We start from the raw sequence: 20,418 nt of genomic DNA, 5'->3' as shown, positions 1-20,418 counted from the left end.
CTTGCTTTCCAGATGAGTTTGCCCAGAACTCTGTCAAGGAAAACCTCATGATGAAGAGGGAGCTGGAGGAGGAGCGCTCCCGGTATCAGAACCTCGTGAAGGAGTATTCCCGGCTGGAGCAGAGATACGACAACCTTCGGGACGAGATGACCATCCTAAAGGCAAGGAGGGCATTCCCGACGCCCACCCACCAGCCCCGTGCCCTTTTCCCCACGCGGCTGCCGCCCCAGCACAGCTCTCTACACAGCGATGCTCTGGATCGGTGTCCCCCCACCCACCCGTCCCCCCACCCTACCCTGAGAGTCTCACGTACGTGGTTCTCACACAAGCAAGTGTCTGGGTGATGAGTCGTTCCCAAGGGCAGCTGCTTTTCCAGCTTTGGGGTCTTATGAAGATCTCAGGACTTGAAGGGAAATTCCGCTCACATGAATGTATCCCCTTTCTTATTTCTGTTCTGGAAAACCCCCTGTGTGAGAGCGGGAAGGGTGTGGGGAGCGCACACTGCGGGCAGGCCCGTGAGAGCCTGATGGTTTGTCCTAATCCTCAACGCACATGTGAATACATAGGCGCATTTTCGTATTTCAAGATTTGCCATTATTTTTTATCCCATGTAACTGTTCCCTCCAGAAATGCACAAACAAGACTAAGTTAATTGCATAGAAACCAGGAAGAAAAGCTGAAAAGGAACATATATAGAAATCTAAAATTTTCCTACCAAGATCAGTTTGACTCTCAAAGCCAAATCAGATGCAAAGGGGGAAAAAGTTATTTTTAAGTGAACAGTATAAATGGCAAGCTTTATTTCTAATAGGCTTACTATTTTGAAAAACCAAAATCAGTGGCATGCAGGTTGAAGCAGGGGCCGCGAGGGGCTGGAGTGTAGTGTTCTCTTCAAGAGGGAGGCTGACGACAGGACTGTGTGCACTTCAGAGCGATGGGGTTAAGGGTCGTTTCAGAACAAATCCACCCAAGAGTTGGGGGTTTGCATTGAGGGAACGCAGTCCTGCTGTGGGGCTGTGTTCTCCTCGAGGTGTCATTCTGTTGCTTGGCTGGATGGATGGAAGAACTGTAGGTGAAATTTCTTATTGGAACAGCTCTATTTAGCCATCACTCCAAGAATCAGTGGTACCTATTTTTGTTGACAAATGAGGCAGAAGTCTACTCTAGGGTCTACCTTTACTTGAAAAATGATAGCTCTTATTAACATTAGTTCATTTTGAGTTTTCACGTTTCTCTCCCTGAACAGCAAACCCCAGGCCACCGGCGGAACCCGTCAAACCAAAGCAGCTTAGAATCTGACTCCAATTACCCATCCATCTCCACGTCTGAGGTCGGAGACACAGAGGACACCCTCCAGCAGGTGGAGGTGAGGAAGGCAGGCTCTTGGCTGGTCTCTGTGCTCTGGGGTTGGGTGGGGTTGGTGACCTGTTGGAGCCCCAAGGCACTGTTCTGTTGCTGGCAACCACAATGCCTACAGCTCATTTCTGATAGCAGGGCTGCTTGGACTGTGGTGGACTTATTGACTCTCTTATCAGCTCTCTGGAGTTGATATTTACTGTGCAAGGCAATAAGTTATCGCTCCCACTCTACATAAAGGAAGATCCCTGATTCCTCTTGCAAAACGGAGGACCCACTGCAGAGAAGTGAAATAGCTGGAGGAGCTAAGTCATTAAAACAGGTGTAAATTAGCATCCCCACTTACTGTCACAGTGCATACAGTCACATCAACAGATACACAAGAAAATTTTCCTTCCTGACTCAGCAGCTGGATAAAACTCAGAGAATAGCAACAAATATTTCAAACTACAGATATTTGTGGAATGACTATATCTTTGTTGGTAATGGCCTCTTAGAGTCATTCGATGGTCTTTATATGTAAAACTTTACGTAGTACGTGGAGATAGACGTGGAAGAGATAAAAACAAATGTGACAAACGAAAAACAAAGCAACAAATGTACCTTGAGAAGTCCTTTGCCAGACAGTGCTGCCAGGTGCTAGAGAAACAGTGGGGACTGACCCAGAGGCGGGTCAGCTTGTCTGATGGAAAGCTAGACAGTAATCAGTTGATGGAAGATGCTGGCTTAAGTCCCTTCATTTTGCTTTGCAACCTCCTCCTTTTTCAGAGGCTTTGGTCAGCCTGAACGCCAGATGCACCACCCAAGTGTTTCTATGTGTGGCAAGTTTACAAGCAGACATAAGCACTTCCATCAGTGGATTTATGTTCTTCAAGGAAGCTGAGGCTAGGTCTTGGGACTGGCTGAGCAGTATACCCAGTGCTGGCTAAGCACGAAACATTCACTAAGTGCTGGATGAACCAAGTTTTGTTGTCCCATATGTACACACATATACTTTCTAAAAAAACTTTTCATTTTGTATTGGGGTATAGCCGATTAACAAACAGAGTTGTGATAGTTTCAGCTTGACAGCCAAGGGACTCAGCCATAGGTATACGTTTCCACTCCCCCCCTTTTAAAAATCCACATGGATATGCTTGTGCAGATATCCGCGTTTGTCACCCCCACATTTGACAAACTCTTGAGGACAAACCTAGGCATGAATCTTAAGGAAGAAAACTACTGGGAATTGGTGGTGTGGAGCCTGTTAAATAAGTGGGTTGCCTGGCAGGACAAGTGTTGGTTTTGTTTCGAGGTGCAGTCGCATGACGTCTGACAGCCCATTTATAGTCATTAGCCACCACACTGATCCTTCATCAGGACGCATTACATCCTAGGTTTTACAGTGTCTCTGGTTCGAGACCATTCTCTAGAAATGAGCTCTTTTAACTTCTGAATAAAGTGGCCACATCTTTATCCATCTGTTCCTGGAGTGTATGATCAGTCATCTTAAGTGTCTCACACGGGAACAATACAGGTGACTGAGACGCAGATGTTATCCAGGCAGAGAGGGAGCCTGGAGCACCAACTTTAATAAGAGAATGCCACATGGGCGGCGCTGGCTTTGGCTCAGAAGTCTGGATTGGTGATGTCTGGGAGGGAGACGGAGGACAGACAGCTGACCTGAGGGTGCTGTGTGTTCCCTAAGGCATCTGAGCTATTAAAGCCTTCTCTCCCTGCTTCCTGTCTTCCCCGGAAGGAAATTGGCCTGGAGAAGGCAGCCATGGACATGACTGTCTTCCTGAAGCTGCAGAAGAGGGTGCGGGAGCTGGAGCAGGAGAGGAAGAAGCTGCAGGTGCAGCTGGAGAAGAAAGAACAGCAGGACGGCAAGAGAGTCCCGGTGCGTGAAGGGGCTGCAAGCCTGTGGGGCCACGCTCCCGGGGTGCTGGCCTCAAAATGACCCTGCTCACTCCTGCCAGGGCACATGGGCCGGGTGTGACCCCACAGGGTCGTGCTGGGGCTGGGTGTCAGGGAAGCGCTTCATCTCGTGTTGGTGACCTATTGAGTCTTCTCTGCCAGTGCCCACATCACCCCGGTCAGACAGGAGTCCACTTCCCCAGTAACCCCGGGGCAGAGGATTTCCACTGGTGAAGCCAGCGGGGAACCTGTATCATTGTCACCCCCTTGCAAAGAGAACCAGGATATGATTAGAGTATAAATACAGGTGACCCTTGAACAATTCATGTTAGAAGCGCCCAACCCTCTGCACAGTTGAAAAGTCACCTGTGACTGTAGTCAGCCGTGGTTCTACATCTGAGAAGTCAACTAATCTCAGAATGTGTCCTGCTGTAGAATTTACCACTGAAAAACATGCAAAATTCAGTGGACTCATGCAGAACAAACCTGGGATGGTTCAAGGGTCAACTGTGTAGGCAAAAGTAAAATCTGAGAAAACCGATGGCCTTTTGTACCTGGAATCCAGTGTGGGCTTGAGTTTAACCCCACTGGGTCAGGGGCAGGGCCAGTTTGCAGTCAGTCACCCTTCTTTCGTAGGGCTGTACCTTCATCTCAATCTAAGTTATCATCCGCGTCTTGGGTCTTGATATTTCTTGAAACCTTAGTGTCTCCAGATGTATGTCTCCATCTATGGACCTACTGGGCACCTAGGCAGTGCTCAGCATTGTGCTGGCGTCAGCCTCATTGTTCTTGTTGAGTGTTTATTAAATGAGGGAAATTCAAACAAAAGAGAAATTCACAGATTGACTAGATTGTAAATTCGAGGGATGTGTAATCTAGTTCAGGAGGACCAGATATAAAACAGATGAAAAATAAAACATACCATTGGTGGTATTTTTAATAAGTGCCAGGTTGAGTACAGACAGGTTGGTGCTGTAGGAATAGAAAGAGTCCACTGCCATTAGCGGTGATGCAGAGGTAAGCGCCACTTGCTGTAAGGACCACTTCTGATGGGATTAGAGGCCATTCTGGACAGGGATCACATCATTAGCTGACCTCATAGCGGGTTTGTGGAAAGCCTTGGGTCTGTGCTCAGGCCCTAATTGTCCATTGTGGGGTTTGAGCCCCTCCCTGCCTCCTCAGCCCCACCCCCACCCTACCCCCACACACTGTCTTCTTGTGTGACACCCAACCCCCTTTCTAATTGAGCGTGACACAGATGCTGATCTGTGTTACTGGTAAATTCCTGGGCTTTTTCCTGAGCAGGAAGTGGGGAGGTAAATCCTGCTGATGGATTTAAATCTCTCAGGTGGATTAGATGCAGAATGGAGAGTGAAAGGATTGGGTTTATGAATGACTCCTTCAATTTGGAGAGAAGCTGCCCTGACAGGCAAGCAGCAATCAAATAGATGAAAATCACAGACATCACACCAGGCCTGACCTGGAAGTTCCTGGCCCCTCGGCTGCCCCTGCAGGCTCACTCTGCAGGCTAGATAATCTCAGAACCTTGGCTTTCAGGCTTCTGCCTGTGTTGACACCAGATAAAGCAGGTATGGCGGTGGTGATCTAGTTGCTCAGTCGTGCCCCACTTTGCAGCCCCATGAACTGTAACCACCCAGGCTCCTCTGTCCATGAAATTTCCCAGCAAGGACTCTGCAGCCCCATGGACTGTAACCACCAGGTTTCTCTGTCCATGGAATTTCCCAGGCAAGGACTCCGCAGCCCCATGGACTGTAACCACCCAGGTTTCTCTGTCCATGAAATTTCCCAGGCAAGAATACTGGAGAGGGTGGCCATTCCCATCTCCAGATCTTCCTGACCCAGGGATCCAACCTGATCTCCTGCATTGCAGGCAGATTCTTTACCCTCTGAGTTACCAGGTAGACTCAAAAAGGGTATATCTCTCCTTAAAAAATAATCACTGAGCAAGAGTTAGAACCACAGGTTTGGCTCAGAGCCCTGGAACGTGCATGGAAGATCTCTGCTTAAGAAGAATGGCTTTGCTTCTGCCAGAATTCAGTAAAGAAGTCAGAAGTAGGGAGGGGAGAGTATGGGATCTCTCTGCAGAAATCCTGAAACTGAGCTTTCTGAGAGCATGTTCTAGGGTCTGCCCTTGGTCCTAGGAGGAATTCTGAGCTACCTAGGTCTTTATTCTGGAGCAGTATGGCCCGGGCTCAGCTCTAGAGAGAGGCCAGGCTCTGGATGTGGAATGACAGGGAAGACAGTAGGGAGTCTATCAGCATGGGTGTGACTGAGCCTGCCTTGGTGGGGACCCTCTAGGACAGCCAGTCAGTGTGTCTTGACTTCCCATCCCCCCTGCTCCTTCTCCTCCAGCCTGGCTACCAGGGGGTTTCTAGTGAGCAGTCAGTCCACTTAGAAACATAACTGCCAATCCACCTTAATACAGAGCTTCAGATTTTGCATAGATAAATCTCCATTTTCTAAGAACCTAATGCTGTCAGTATGTGGCAAACCCTGCTGCATAGGACACCAGCGCAGGCCTCTCCCCAGGGCAGCAAGTCATAAGCTGACCCTGAGTGGTCACAGCACCTGGGGATGCTGGGAGATGAAGCAGAGGCTGGGACACTGGAGAGCTGCTTTCCCAGGTCACAGGCTGGAAACTGTACAGCCAGAGTCACCGTCCTTGAACTTGAAGGGGCTGCAGGAGGGGCTCAGATCCAGCCCCTGCCTGTCAGCCTGGGACACACCTCATCGTATCAACAGCTGGACTTCAGGCTGCCAGCACTATGTATAATCCAATTGAGCGCTGTCAGGTTTTAACTCCCTAAACCTCTCTCATTCATGGACTGTCACCCACTGCCTGAGATCACCCCAAGCAGTTAACCCTTTATAGAGGTTTGTCTTTCCCTTCTCAGTGGACAAGTCTAGTCCAAGAGCTGCCAGACAATTCCAGGAGTCATTAGCCCAGCTGAGTCCTAATGGGCGAGTATTCCCGTGGTTGTCATCGACAATCCCAGCAGTGGAGCTGTGATGTCAGACCATATCCATGGTGCTCTGTAGTGGGCCAGCTGGTCCGCTGCCTGTTGGAAGTTCTTATAAGGACCTGAAGGAAGCAGGCTTCTCCACAAGGTGCTCAGAGTAACTTAGTTGGGAAAACAAACGGTTTGTGTGCACACACATCCCCCAAAAAACCAAAGAAGAGCTTGTCGACCTCATAATAAGTACAGAATTATGTTAACCTTCTTAGTAAGCACACAAGTGTGACGGCATTAGTTTTGTAGGGCTGCTGAAACAAAGTACCACAAACTAGATGGCTGAAAACAACATGAATTTATTCCCTCATGGCTCTGAGACCAGAAGTCAAAAATTCAGTGGTCAGCAGAGCGGTGCTCTCCTAAGGGCTCTTGGGAGATGACCCCAGTCTCTGCCGCCATCTTGAGGTCACATGGTGCGCTTCCCTGTGTGGGTATCTTTTCTCCTCCTTGTAAGGACCCCAGTCATATCCGACTAGGGACCATCCTAATGACCTCATCTTGACCTGCTCACATCTGCAAGGGCCTGTTTCTAAAGGGGGTGACATTCACAGGTACCAAGGGTTAGGACTTCAATGTATCTTTTTAGCAGACATGGTTCAACCCATAACAGTATGATTTGTATTCAACCTGCAGGTGCTCATGAAGATCATGTGAATGAAGTTATGTAGGGGATGTGGGCAGGCAGGGAGGGGTTATTTATGGAGAGCTCAGTGGTGGCCTAAGGTAGGGAGCTGCACTTTGGAGGCAGAAAGGAGGCGGGCACATGGTGGGTGAGGGTGCTGGGTTCACAAGCAAGGGTCAAGCCCCTCTGGACCATGGAGGGAGGTCCTCTTGGGGAACAGCCACTCTGTGGCCCGTGCTCACCTCTCTGCCTCATTATCCACACAGGCGGAACAACCAAGCAATGACTCAGATTTGGACCAGGATGCAGATCTAGCCTACAACAGTCTGAAGGTAAGATTCTTGGAAGACAAGCTTCCTTGAACTCCCCCTGCAGAGGTCCAGTGATGACGCTGGGCAGCAGCAAACCCAGTCCTGAGCTCCCGTCTGCTCTAAGTGGAGCTGTCAGCACACAGTTTCCTCTTCCTGCGTTTGTTTCTTCATCTTTGAAATGAAGGAAAATTTGTATGGTGGCTCAGATGGCAAAGAATCTGCCTGCCATGCAGGAGACCTCGGTTCTATCCCTGGGCCAGGAAGATCCCCTGGAGAAGGGAATGGCTACCACTCCAGTATTCTTGCCTGGAGAAAATCCAGTGGATGAGAGGAGCCTGGCAGGGTTGCAAAGAGTCAGACACGACTGAGCGACTAACAGACATTCTCCATGAAACTATATATGCTAATAGGAAATTTTCCCTCTATGCAATACCCCTGGCCCAAAATTTGCCAGTTTTCCACACCAAACAATTCTCCAATTCTCTGTGGGCACCAACTAGGTGTCCTTCAATTAAATTCAGTTCTGGTACAAACTACTAGAGTTAACAGAGAAATGCCCACGTGGGTGGTGGAGTGGTGGGAAGGACCCTGTACCAGCCTCTGAACTCACCTTCTCTGCTCTGCCCCCGGTTTCCTCGTGCATTAAGGAAACGGGCTATGCCCAGTGATCTCCCAGCTCTGTGATCCTATGGCTCTGTAACAAGTGTGCAACCAATGCCCACTTATCCATGTTCTTGGTTTTCTCTGGGAAACTTTGAATTCCATGTATTCCAGGACCCTGTCAGCAATTTGTATAAAATCATCAGACCTTAAATTGCCTGACTTCATCTTAAAACACAAAGTTAAATATTTTGCCTTGAAATTTTAAATACATTCCAAAATTGAGTTTCAGTGGTATTCATGACTCTGTACATAGGCAATTTTTTTCTCTGCTAGCACTGGCAGTTGGTGGCCTTCTGTACAACGAAAACAATGTTCTTGGTCTGTTCTCCAAAACACCAGTCCATGTGATGCTCCTTAGAAGACAGGGGCAGAAAGGCCTCTCTAGACAAATAAATTTAGGACGTTGTGGTTTAGTCGCTAAGCCATGTCTGACGTCATGATCCCCATGGACTGTAGCCCACCAGGCTCCTCTGTCCATTGGATTTCCCAGACAAGAATACGGGAGTAGGTTGCCGTTTCCTTCTCCAGGGGATCTTCCAGATCCAAGGATCAAACCTGGGTCTCCTGCATCGCAGGCAGACTTTTTACCGGCTGAGCCACCAGGGTTAGGATAATCCAGCATTTTATATCCTCTTTTGTAAAGTCAAAAAATATATTAACATATTAGGGTTCCAGGAAGTCCAGTGTTAACATGTGGAAACTGTTTTTAAACCAGTGCTTCCACAAGGAAAGATTTGGTAGCTGGATGCATCTAGAAATACGAACCCTGCTGAATCACTTAGAGGAATGCAACCCTAGGAGGGGTATGGTGTTGGATCCTAAGGACAGATTACTTGGGGTTGTGGGTTCAGGTCCAGGCCCCGACTCTGACCTCTTGCTGACATAGTCAGAACTGCTCTGTGGCCCATCATTAAAATGGGAAGGTCGCTCTTAGCTTCTCAGGCGGGCAGGGCAGGTGATTCAGGAAGGTGGTGGGGGAGGAAGCCTTCCTGGGGAGGGTGCCCTGACCCCAGGGAGTGACGAGGGTGTTGCTGGGCCGCCTCCCAGAGGCAGGAGCTGGAGTCGGAGAACAAGAAGCTGAAGAATGAGCTGAACGAGCTGAGGACAGCCGTGGCGGACCAAGCCTCGGAGCACAGCCCCGCTGCCGCAGGCACCGCCGGCAGCTACAGCCTCCTGCTGAACCAGCTCCGGCTGGCCAACGAGGAGCTGGAGGTGCGCAAGGAGGAGGTTCTCATCCTGCGGACCCAGATCGTGAGCGCCGACCAGCGCCGCCTGGCGGGCAAGGGCTCGGTGAGGAGGGGCCTGCGGGCTGGCGCGGGGAGAGGTGCTTTCCTTAGGTGTCTTCACCCGGGAGGGTCTTCAACGTACAAGACCAGAGTCTTTTGCTCTAGAGTCGCCTCTAAAAGTAGAGCAAGCTACCTGCTGTCCTCCCAGCATGACTTCTCGGGAGACTTTGCTGGAAGCTTCTGGAGTCTTCTGAAGTTACTCGATAAGAGCACGTTCAGAAGGAACGAGGCGCAGAATCAGAGCGCACCGGGCCACAGCCTGAGCAGCTCCCCTTGGCCTGCTTTTTCACCTTAGGTCTTGTCCTCTGTTACTTACGTTGTTACCCAGGTGGAGAAAGCCTTTCCTGTCTCTCATAGCCTCCCAGGCTGACAAGTCAAACGCAGCATTTGTTCCTAATGTTTCCGCCTCCTGCACAGGTTGAGGAGCGGGAATGGAGGGCTGGGGCCCCCTGGGCTGCTCGGGGCACAGGCCTAGGGTGTGATGGGGCAGGTATGTGAGCAGCACTATTTGTGGGGGATGCCACACCGAGCCAGACTTCAGCTGTGTCCTCTGCGTTCGGGGAGCTTTCTCCTCCAGGGACATCTTGCCCCTCTCCACCGCGTCGTACCAGCCCTGCTTCTCTGCGCTCGCTGTCTTTCACAGCCAGGCCTTATTGCTCCCTGCCTCTCCCCCTATGATTCTAAAATCCCATTCCTGCCAGGGATTAACTCCTGTTATCTGAAGTCTTCCTGGGCCTTCATCTTTTCCCAAAGGCTCATTTTTTTCCACCTCTGTGTATGAAGTCATTTCATGATGGTTGTTCGTATAACCAGAGTTCGTTCGTTCTTAATCGGGGATCTCCTAGGAGCCAAACATCAATGCCCGAACCAGTTGGCCGAACAGCGAGAAGCACGTGGATCAGGAAGATGCCATCGAGGCCTATCACGGGGTCTGCCAGACTAACAGGTAAGCCCCACCTCGCAGTGACTGCGTCTGGGGGAGGCAATGACCAGGCAGGGGCCCTGCCCAGCCTGGCACGTGAGGCACCTTCTCAGTCCCTGACCATGAGCTCAGTATCGGTTATTATAGGAGATAAGTGGGAGGAGTGGAGTCGGTGAGTCCTACGCACTGAAGTAGCCAGCTGTTAGCATCAGCAAGACTCCAGTGAACACCCCTGGAGCATCTAGAACCCAGATCCTCTGAGAAGCCCTGGGGAAGGGAGCTTCCCCAGGGAGGCTCGACGAGAGCAGAGGGAGGCCTGAGTGGGAGGGACTTCTCTTGTAGAAATGGGGACAGGTGTCAAGTGAGCCCGCCCGAGTAGTGGCAGGGAGCCTGTGCAGCTGCTTGCTGCGCTACCACCATCTTCACCAGCCCGGCTGGGGAACACACGCAGCGGTGGGCCCCGTGCCCTGTCATTTAAGACATGGAACCCACGCTAGGCTCTGCAGAGGTTGGATGGGAGACTCTGACCACTGCCGGATTGGCTAAAATGAGATTTCCCAGGACTTCAGTGAACTGACCACCTTTGGTTCCCCCTCAAGGATGAGCTACCTGGGATTAAGGCAAAAGAGAGTGACCGAGAGAGGCAGAGGACCCGGGGTGGAGCAGGGCCCTGACCGTAGCACACCTGAGCGCGTGCGAGCGTGCACGGGGGATCCAGCTCACCAGCTCTTGAGTGACAGTGCTCAGTTTCCTCTCTGACCTGGGGACAGCCGTAGCAGCCTGCCGCACAGGGGGACTGGGATTAGGTGAGTTCGTCCGCGCGTAGCTCTCTGAGTGATGCCTGCCCCTGGAAGCGCGCAGTCAGCACACCTCCTGCCTCTCTGGGCACTTGTGTGAAGTTGGAACTGGCCCTTTTCCCTGGCCACCTTTCTCTTTCCCTGAATGTTGATCCGTCGTTAAGCATTTATTCAAAATTGCAGGAAGCAGAAGTTGTCAGCAGGGGGCCCCGGGAGTGCGTGGTGAGCCCGTTGGTAGGAAGGTCAGTGAATGATGGGAGGGCTTCCCAGGGCTTTGATGGCTGTCTTCTCATCTAGCTCCCCTTGAGGAAGCCGAGCCGCTCAGGCCATACAACAGGCCCGTAACTGGGTCACGGTGGAAGGCGAAAGGCCTGACGCCCGGGCTGGGCTGCTTCCAGCCGACTGCGTAGGCGATGTGAAGGTAAAGGTATTTTCGCAGGCCCCCAGGAGGAGACCATTTATTTCAAGAGAGCCACAATTCTTTTCCATGAAGGAGGGAAAGAAGAAAATGAAAGTGAATTTCTGCATGCCAAAACTGCAGGCAAGATTTACTCATTTTAAATTATCTTGGGTGAAGATAAGAAATGAGATGAATAAGGAAAAGGAGCACAGATGACATTTAAAAAGTGTTTTTAAAAGAAGAAAACAGGGAGCTTGGTCCTGACAGGGGAGTGGGAATATCTTTCTGATCTCCCTTTTTATTCATCCAGATGGTTTGTCAGTCCCGAGTCAAGGTTTTCCCAGGGCATGCTTAATACGCTGGATTCATCTTCCTTTGCAGCAACGATAATGGTGGTGATAAAATAAAAATAGCTTTTCTTATATATTAAAATAATCCCGTACCCAGCAAGCCCAGGGTACAATAGGCAACTAATAGCCTGTGAAACCGAGTTAAGTACAGAAAGGAGCTGCTGCCTCCAGGAGGGGAAGCCAGAGGAACCGGTTCTCCAAGTGCCTGGAAGTGGCATCAGTGGGTTTGTCAGTCTTCAGGCTCCATGAATGCCAGCGTTCTGGGAGGACAGCAGTGGGCAGGTGGGCAGGGCCGGAGGAGTGGGATGTGATTGCTGGAGCCCAGCCAGCAAGCACATCCTTTGCAGCGAAGGTGCTTTGAAGGCACAGTTGCTTTTGGTCTCCTACCGTTTTCCTGTGACGGAGAGTGTTCTGGCTTAAATGTAAATTGTATTATTCAGGGACAATTTCGGAGTTGGTGTGGTTGGAAAATCTATTCTCTGCCTAGAAAAACTTACACTCATAACACTGAATTTTTCTTAGGTTTCCAGAGAGAGTGTAGAGACACAGACACACACACACACACACCCTGATCACAGCCCCTCCAAGAGCACTGGTCCCCAAGTTCAGAACTTTTTCACCTGCTAATGTTCATAGTCTGTAGAGTTACTTTTCTGATCTTTGCCAGCTATGTCTTTTGTCCCCAAATGTAGGTCGAAAAGCCAGTGTCGAGGCCCTGCTCTGAGAATAGCCGCAGGAATAGGCTTAGCATGTCTATCTCCAGACTTGCTCTTATTTTCACATCTGGGGAACTCAGAGAAAACCAGCATCGTTATCAGCATTTTATAAATGGCCGAACTAGAGTAAAGAGAGAGCTGGTCCATGCCCCAGAGGTGGGCTGGACAGGCCGGTGTTTGGAGAGACTGTCTTTTCAGAGCTGTCTGGAGCCAGGTCCATCAGGGAGAGCCGGGTTAGAAGGCTGGGAGACAGGGCTTCCTGCTGCTCTGAGGCTGGCTTCCCCTCTGGGCAGGTGGGGCGGGGAGGGTGGTTGCAGAGCTTCAGAGGGCAGGAGTGGCCAGGGCTCAGACCTGGCTCCAGGAACCGGTTCCCTTAGTTGCTGGCCAGTTCCACCCACACCTTGCCAAGGCAGTGGACTCAGGGTGCATTCTTGGACCCTTCTTCAGGTCCCAGGGAACTTCCTCGCAGGCCCCCTCCACTCAGCAGGTGCCGGAAAATGACCGGAGGCCTGGGCATGAGAGCAGCTTTGCCATTGCCACCTGGACTTGGGCAGCTGGAGGAGGGGGGGGTGGGTGTCACCCCTAAGGGGCCTGTGCAGGAGAGTGGAGACCTTGTCCCACCAGGGAGGGGTTTGTGCAGCCGCCTTGGGGGGGCGGAGCTTGGAGTTAGGGTTCCTTTGGCCTGGAGCCCCAGCAGCTGCGAGCTCTCCTGCTGGGCAGAGTGAAGAAGGGGAACTTGATTATGCTCAGCTGTCTCACAGACCCAGCTCTGCTGCTCCTGGCTGGAAGCGCTCAGCATTTTCCCTAACGTTCCCCAAACGCTCTTGGCCCTGAGCCATCAGCGCAGTTTCCTGTGATTCCACGGCATAGCCATACCTGTCCGCAAGCAGTCCCTGCTGCATGGCCAGGTCTGTCTGTGGCCTCAACGTCCCTCTCGCTTCTGGTGTTGGGGAGCCATCTCCCGTTTCTCAGAGGTCCCAGAGTCTCCTGGGCAGTGGGCTAGAAAGTCTGGGTGGGAACTAAAGACGGAGCACAAAGCAGTCTGTAGAATTGGGACACCAACTGTCTCCAAGCTGGCAGGAACCTCGCCTGTTCTGTCCACAGGATGGCAGGCTCTTACACTGGACCAAGGGCTGGTGGTCAGGTCCTGGTTTTCACAGTCTCCACAGAGGCAAAGTCATATTATCCCAGGCCTTTCCTGGTGCATGACTTTATAGTTTTAGGTTGTGTGAGTATAGATCTATAAGAAACTTCCCAGATAACTCAGCTGAGCACTTTCACTTTACACCTGAAGAAACAGGCTCGGGCGTGTGGGTGGCTAGCCTAGGTAGGAGCTTGTTAGCCGAGGGGAGTGGCTGCCATGTCTTGCCACCTGATGTGTTGGGGACTCTCCCTGCCTCTTACTCGTGTGTGTGTGTGTGTGTGTGTGTGTGTGTGTGTGTGTGGCCTCTTTGGGAACTAGGCTCAGCCCAGTGAGACATACACAGGACATTCTCCATGAATATCAGTTCAGTTCAGTCGCTCAGTTGTGTCCAACTATTTGCGACCCCGTGGACTGCAGCACACCAGGCCTCCCTGTCCATCACCAACTCCCAGAGCTTGCTCAAACTCATGTCCATTGAGTCAGTGATGTCATCCAACCATCTCACCCTCTGTCGTCCCCTTCTCCTCCCGCCTTCAGTCTTACCCAGCATCAGGAATATATAGGCTGATATTAAGTGACATCAAGGACTTACAACATTTAAGAAGTCGATTCCTGTGAGTTTGTTTGGGGTTTTCCTTCTTAAGCTACCAGGTGGCCCTCTTTCCCCAGCCCGTCACCCGCCCCCGCCCAGCGGTGTGGAAGGAGGGAAGGGAGGCAAAACAAAAGATAGGCCTGGAGCTGGCTGCCGCTGTTGCTGCTGCTAAGTTGCTTCAGTCGTGTCCGACTCTGTGTGACCCCATAGACGGCAGCCCACCAGGCTCCCCCGTCCCTGGGATTCTCCAGGCAAGAACACTGGAGTAGGTTGCCATTTCCTTCTCCAGTGCATGAAAGTGAAGTCGCTGAGTTGTGTCTGACTCTTAGCGACCCCATGGACTGCAGCCTACCAGGCTCCTCTGTCCATGGGATTTTCCAGGCAAGGATACTAGAGTGGGGTGCCGAGCTGGCTGAGTGGTTCTTAATTGACTCGTGCGCCTGACCCCCAGAGCTCAGTGGGGTGACTGGGCCACGTGGTTCTCTACGCAAATCTTTGTGCCCCATGCCTGGTGTGTTATAAGCATGAGGGGTGTGACCTTCCTCACCGCAGGGCTCAGCAGCAAATGTTCCCCCCTCCCCAAGAGGGGGTCTCCTGGGAGCTGCAGGGGTGAGGGGACCCTCCGAAGCCCGGCAGCCCCTCCTCAGGGTCTGCAGGACCCATCCAGGAAAGGACCCGAGAGCACGGCCAGGAGACCTTAGGTTCTAGCCCAGGTGTCAGTGTCAGGCAGGTAGCCTCCCCCGAGTGTGTCCACCCGTGTGGAAATGAGATAGTTGGGGATCCCCAGGGGCCCCTTCAGAAACAAACGCTGTACCCACCTCAGAGCCCAACACCACGCTGGCCGTCGCTGTGCCTAGAGTTCCTGCCGGTGACCTGCCCTCTGGATTAAAGCCACTAACACAGCAGCCACCAAAAGGCCCACGTTCAGTGTTAAGGGTTAACACCCGAGAAGGGGAAGGCCTACACTGTCGACTGCCGGCCTCACACAGCCCAGGCCACGTGTGGATGTGCACGGGGAGTGGGACACACGTGTCAGCTGGGGAGGGGGTGGGGAACTGGCACGATCTGGGGAAGCCAGGCCCAGGGGAGACGCTGGGGCCCTGACTCAGGGAGGTCCCAGGGCACACACCCAGCTGGCGGGAAGCAAGCGTGGGCAGGAAGCAGAGGGCACAGAGCCTGCCTATCACTAGCGTTCCCTCGGCTCGTTCTGGACACTGCAGAGTTGGGCCTGTGCTGGGTGTGACCAGCTATGCCCAGGAGGCGGCCCACGCAAGCCCTGCCAGGTCTGGGCCCTTCTTCATGAGGAGGAGCTAGAGGATGCTGGGGAGATGTGACAGGTAGCTATACCCCCCAGACCTCATACACATCCTGACCAATGGGGCATCCGGCAGCCGACCACGGCCAGAAATGCTCTGGGAACGACTGTCATCTCCTGAGAGTTAGGTTGCTGGTCTTGACTGCAAGCAGAGTGGACACAGCTCCCGCTTCCTGCTTCCTGCCAGGGTTCTGGGGTCCAGCCCATAGGAGCAGAGGCCTCTGGGAGCAAGGATGGAGGAGCCAAAGTTGGATGGGGGCAGCAGGGCTCTGCCTGCTGCCCACCACCCGGTCCTGCTGGCCTTTGAGGGTCTCTTGCGGGCCCTGGGCTGGGCAGGGCTGGGCAGTCCATACTGGGGGAGTCTGTGACACATGCCTCCCTTCTCGGAGCTGCATGGCCAGCATTGGGAAAACTCAGGGCACACGGAGAGGGCAAAAGAGCTAGAAAGTCAGAGGCATTGCCCTCCTGCTTTTCCAGTTGAGTAAACTGGAGCAATGCAGTACGGTCCCAAGGTCAATGGGAGAAAGTTCACTACTCACGATGCCAGTCGCAAAGTTGCTGTTAGCTGTTTCTTGATACCAGACTGCAGGGAGTGCAGGAGTTGAGTTAATACTTTTGTGCCCTTGAGAAGTGACAGGAAGGGGGGCACACGCTGACACACAGGCAGGATAGGTCATCTCCTCCCCTGTCCTCACAGAGCCAGGGGTCCCCGTGGCTGTGGCCCTGTGGATCTGACACCCGGGAGGCCACCACCCCGACCCCACACAGTCAGCCCATGGTCATCACCTGCACCGTCCACCCTGCGCGGATCCTCTCCTCCCTGCCCTGTTGCCTGCCCTCCCCAACTCGTGCTTGCTTTTCTTGGTCACTCTGGTAGAGGAAGGGGTGATGAGGGAGCCCAGGTAAATGTCTCCACCGAGCTGTGCTGCTGCAGTTCACAGAGTCATCAGAACAAGTTCACCCTCTTGCTCTGCCTTCAGCAGTGTGCCTTCCGGCCTGGGGCAGTCAGAGGCCCCACAGGAGGGTGCAGGAGTCCACTCTCAGGACAGTGACCAGAAGCTGGGAGACTGGAGGGAGATGATGTTTGCAGGAGCCCAGATGCTGGTGGTGTGAGGGGGGTAGGAGAGGGACTGGGCATTCTGGAACCCTCCCTCCTGCCTTTGCAAGCCTGGCTGCCCTTGTTTCCCTTTCCCCAGCGCTTTGCTGCCCTCTCTCTCTCTCCCCCATCTACACTGGATATCCTGTTTTTCTGTCCTTTATTTCTAGCAAGACTGAGGATTGGGGCTACTTGAATGAAGATGGAGAGCTCGGCTTGGCCTACCAAGGCCTAAAGCAAGTTGCCAGGTCAAACGTGTGTCTTTCTTCCTGTGTCTGCTGTTCTGCCTGCTCGTGTCTATGCTTGATTATTTTTCAGCTGGAAGGGATGCAAGGGTACAGTTCATGGGGGCAGGGCAGGGAGGAGTGTCGGAGGGAAGCCCCTTGCATCGCCGACTGTCACTTTGTGTGAAGGCTGCTTGTTTGCATCAAGACGATAGCTCTTGATGGCTCACTGGAATCTTGAAAACCACCTGGCCCAGCTCCCTCACTCTGTGGGTGAAGGAACAGACGGGGTTAGTTAACCTGGTTAGCAGGCTCTCAGCTCTCTAGAACGGTGGAAATTTCATTCTGGGATTTCCTGAGTCTGTGCTGCTTACATGCTCCATTTTGACCATCCCGCGTGCAGAGTAGCCCAGAGCCCCGGCGGCATCTGTGCTGCTGGCCCAGCTCCCGGCAGCCTACCCTCCAGCACACGTGATGGTCCCCATCCTGCTAACTGCTTGGCACTCACTAGAGCTGAGCGGCCCGGCCCCCGTGTGCTGTGGCGTCAGCGTGTCTGACCTCATGCCTGTGGGGTAAGGACACTGGGGCTTGCAGGGAGTGAGGAACTTGCTGCCTGCATGGAAGATCCAGAATGTGAACCTGGTTCCATTTGCTACCAGAGTCCGAATCCGGCCCTTCGGTCATCAGCCCTGGGGGAGCAGCCTAGCACAGGGATTAGACAAACCTAGACAGCATAATTAAATAAGCAAAGACATCGCTTTGCCAACAAAGGTCTGTGTTAGTCAAAGCTATGGTTTTTCCAGTAGTCATGTATGGATGTGAGAGTTGGACTGTAAAGAAAGCTGAGCACCGAAGAATTGGTGCTTTTGAACTGTGGTGTTGGAGAAGACTCTTAAGAGTCCCTTGGACAGCAAGGAGATCAAACTGGTCAATCCTATAGGAAATCAGTCCTGAATATTCATTGGAAGACCTGATACTGAAGCTGAAGCTCCAATGTTTTGGCCACCTAACACAAAGAGCTGACTCATTGGAAAAGACCCGGATGCTGGGAAAGATTGAAGGCGGGAGGAGAAGGGGGTGACAGAGGATGAGATGGTTGGATGGCATCACTGACTCGATGGCCATGAGTTTGGGTAAACTCCGGGAGCTGGTGATGGACAGGGAAGTCTGGTGTGCTGCAGTCCATGGGGTCGCAAAGAGTCAGACTTGATTGAGTGACTGCATTGAGCTGATGTGAAAAGCCAACTCACTGGAAAAGACCCTGATGCTGGGAAAGATTGAAGGCAGGAGGAGAAGAGGGTGGCAGAGGATGAGATGGTTGGATGGCATCACTGACTCAATGGACATGAATTTGGGCAAACTCCAGAAAATAGTGAGGGACAGGGAGGACAGGAGGTGCTGCAGAGCACAGGTTCACAAAGAGGCAGACATGACTTAGCAACAGAGCAACAACAGAAGCAGTACAGCCTGACCATCATGTCCCGCATCTGCTGCCAGCACCTGGCTGCTCAGGGCTTTGGCACAGCATCATGCTTCTGAGACTTCCAACAGTAGAGGGGGCAGAGGTCCTCAGGCTTGTTCCCCAGAAGAGAAAACAGGCTCAGTGAAGTGGGGTGAGGGTCATGCCGGCATCCTTGGCCTGATGCTGGCAGAGCTGGGCCAGGAGCCTAGGGCCTCGAGCGCCGTCTCCCGAGTTCCCCCTGCCTCGGACATCACGGAGGTCCTGGAACAGCACCTCTGTTATTGGAACAGTGCCTCTGTTATTGGCAAAAGAAAGTTCAGGTCGGCTGGCTCTTGCGGCCATGTGTGTCCTGGCTGTGGGTTAGACCTTGGCCCCACCTGTGAGCCACGTGACGTCTGGCTCCATTTTCTCACTGGTAGAATGTGGATCAGAATCAGACCTTCCTCCTCAGCTGGTGGTCAGGAATAGATGCAGGTGAAGCACTCTGTACCCCTGGAGGCGAGGAGGAAGCTCAGAATAAATACTGAGTGACTGAAGTGACTTAGCAGCAGCAGCTGCTTGTGTTATAACGGCTGTTTTGGAGTAAGATCAAATTCCTGCCCCATCTAGATGTTTGCTTTATTTTGGGTTGGGAGTGGGAACTGGATGTGCTTTGATACGTAATGAATTTATGAGTCAAGCGAAGGCGGCGCAGCCTGATGGTGCATCAGGACGCCTGCCCGACCTGCCCTGGGACATGGCCTCAGACCTGCCTCGGGTCTAGTGGTCTCACCTGCCAGATGAGGTGGCCAGCGTGGGGCTGGGGCAGCGGTTCTCAGACCTTGCACAGAACCCTGGCAGTAAGCTCACTCACAGCACAAAGCGGGAACTGATCTTTTGGGTAGAGTTCCTAGATCCCGAGTGTTCCAGTCTTATTTCTCTCATTAAATTTATAGCTTGCTGGTGATTACTTTCAGTGTATCGTAAGCCAGGATCGGATGTTATCTAAGTATTGTGTGTCCCCTAAAAGTGCTGGCTTAATTGCCAAATTATTTTCCACAAAACCCTCATTATTGCTTTCCTTTGGTGACGAGTGAGGGGCTCGGTCATCCCACCGCCATCCCTTCATTCATTTGTGTCCCTTTGCTGAGCTGGTCCCCAGAGCCTAGTGCCGCCCCCGGTGCTGCTGTGGAGCTGCCGGACATGCGGCTCCATCCACCTGGGACCTTAGAGTGGAGACGTTCCCCTGTCTCTTGCTCCCTCCCCGCTTGGGGCCATTAGCACTTCCCAGACTGACAGCAGAAATAGCAGAACCACCTGGTACTTCCGGTCACCATCTTTATCTGCATCCCAGGAAGAAGACAACCCCAGTCAGGAAGCATTTGATGAAAGTTTCTTTAAATCGTTAAGCCCGGGAAGATAGCACCATAGTCACAAAATCAGCCATTAACCTCTTAACGAGGACGCTGCTTCAGAGCCTTCCTTAATTAATTCCTGGCCTTGCAGATGAAATGGGGGTCTCCCAGAATTGCCCCAACTGTCTCCCAAAACTTCTTCCTAACCTTCCCCAGATCTTCTCAAGGTGTTTCTGCCACTTGTCGTGACGGCAGTGGATCTTAAACCTCCCCCTGATTGTTTGCAATTAGTCTTAGCTTCTGTTTGGACTGTGAAAAATGTGTATAAAAGGCCAGAGATGAAGTGGCGGGGGCAGGGGGCAGTCATAGTGGTTAGGTAAATAAAAAGATTAAAATAAATAAAAATAATTTAAAAATAAAAACAGATCTAATATTTTGCCTTTCTCAAACTTGCAGAGAACCTTCTAAAGGGGAGATATGCAAGTAATACAATTAGTTCTGTCTGCCAGAGTTTTGTCTTAGCGAGGAGATTCTTGTGAACTCCGGGGCAGATATGGATGCTTTTATTGGAAAGATGCTCTAAGACATGTATTTCTGCTGATCTCTTGACACGGAGACAGTCTCTCAACCCCAGACCAGCAGACTGCTCAGGAGCGAAGGATGAAGGGATGAGAGTGGTGGTGAGAGAGGCCTGAAGTCAGGGGTGCTGTGTTGGACCTTGATTCCCTGTCCTGCAAGAGGAAGGCTGGCCTGCTTGCCTGCCCAGCCCCGCGGCTCTGCTTCCCACCCCCCACCCCATGTCCGTCCCCCATGGGTCTCATGCAATTGCTGCTGCTGCTGTGTCCCTGCCCGGCTGCCCCCCGTCACGTGTCGCTCTGTGGCCCCTGTCTGGGGGCG

The 20,418-nt window shown here is 52.3% G+C and overlaps 1 protein-coding gene across 1 annotated transcript in view; it reads left to right on the top strand.

The window, feature by feature from the left end:
• MYO5B (myosin VB) overlaps positions 1-20,418 on the top strand; it is a 347,287-nt gene that overhangs the window by 305,152 nt on the left and 21,717 nt on the right. Inside the window, exons 24-29 of the mRNA XM_055417346.2 lie at positions 13-161; positions 1,247-1,366; positions 3,095-3,235; positions 7,176-7,241; positions 8,931-9,173; positions 10,015-10,115. Of these exons, the coding sequence (XP_055273321.2) occupies positions 13-161; positions 1,247-1,366; positions 3,095-3,235; positions 7,176-7,241; positions 8,931-9,173; positions 10,015-10,115 (820 nt within the window). The remainder of the gene's footprint in view (positions 1-12; positions 162-1,246; positions 1,367-3,094; positions 3,236-7,175; positions 7,242-8,930; positions 9,174-10,014; positions 10,116-20,418) is intronic.

Source organism: Moschus berezovskii, chromosome 28 (genome assembly GCF_049115385.1).
Source record: "Moschus berezovskii isolate FMDL1 chromosome 28, NW_MosBer_1.0, whole genome shotgun sequence".
Lineage (NCBI taxonomy): Eukaryota > Metazoa > Chordata > Mammalia > Artiodactyla > Moschidae > Moschus > Moschus berezovskii.
This window is presented reverse-complemented; position numbering and strand designations above follow the sequence as displayed.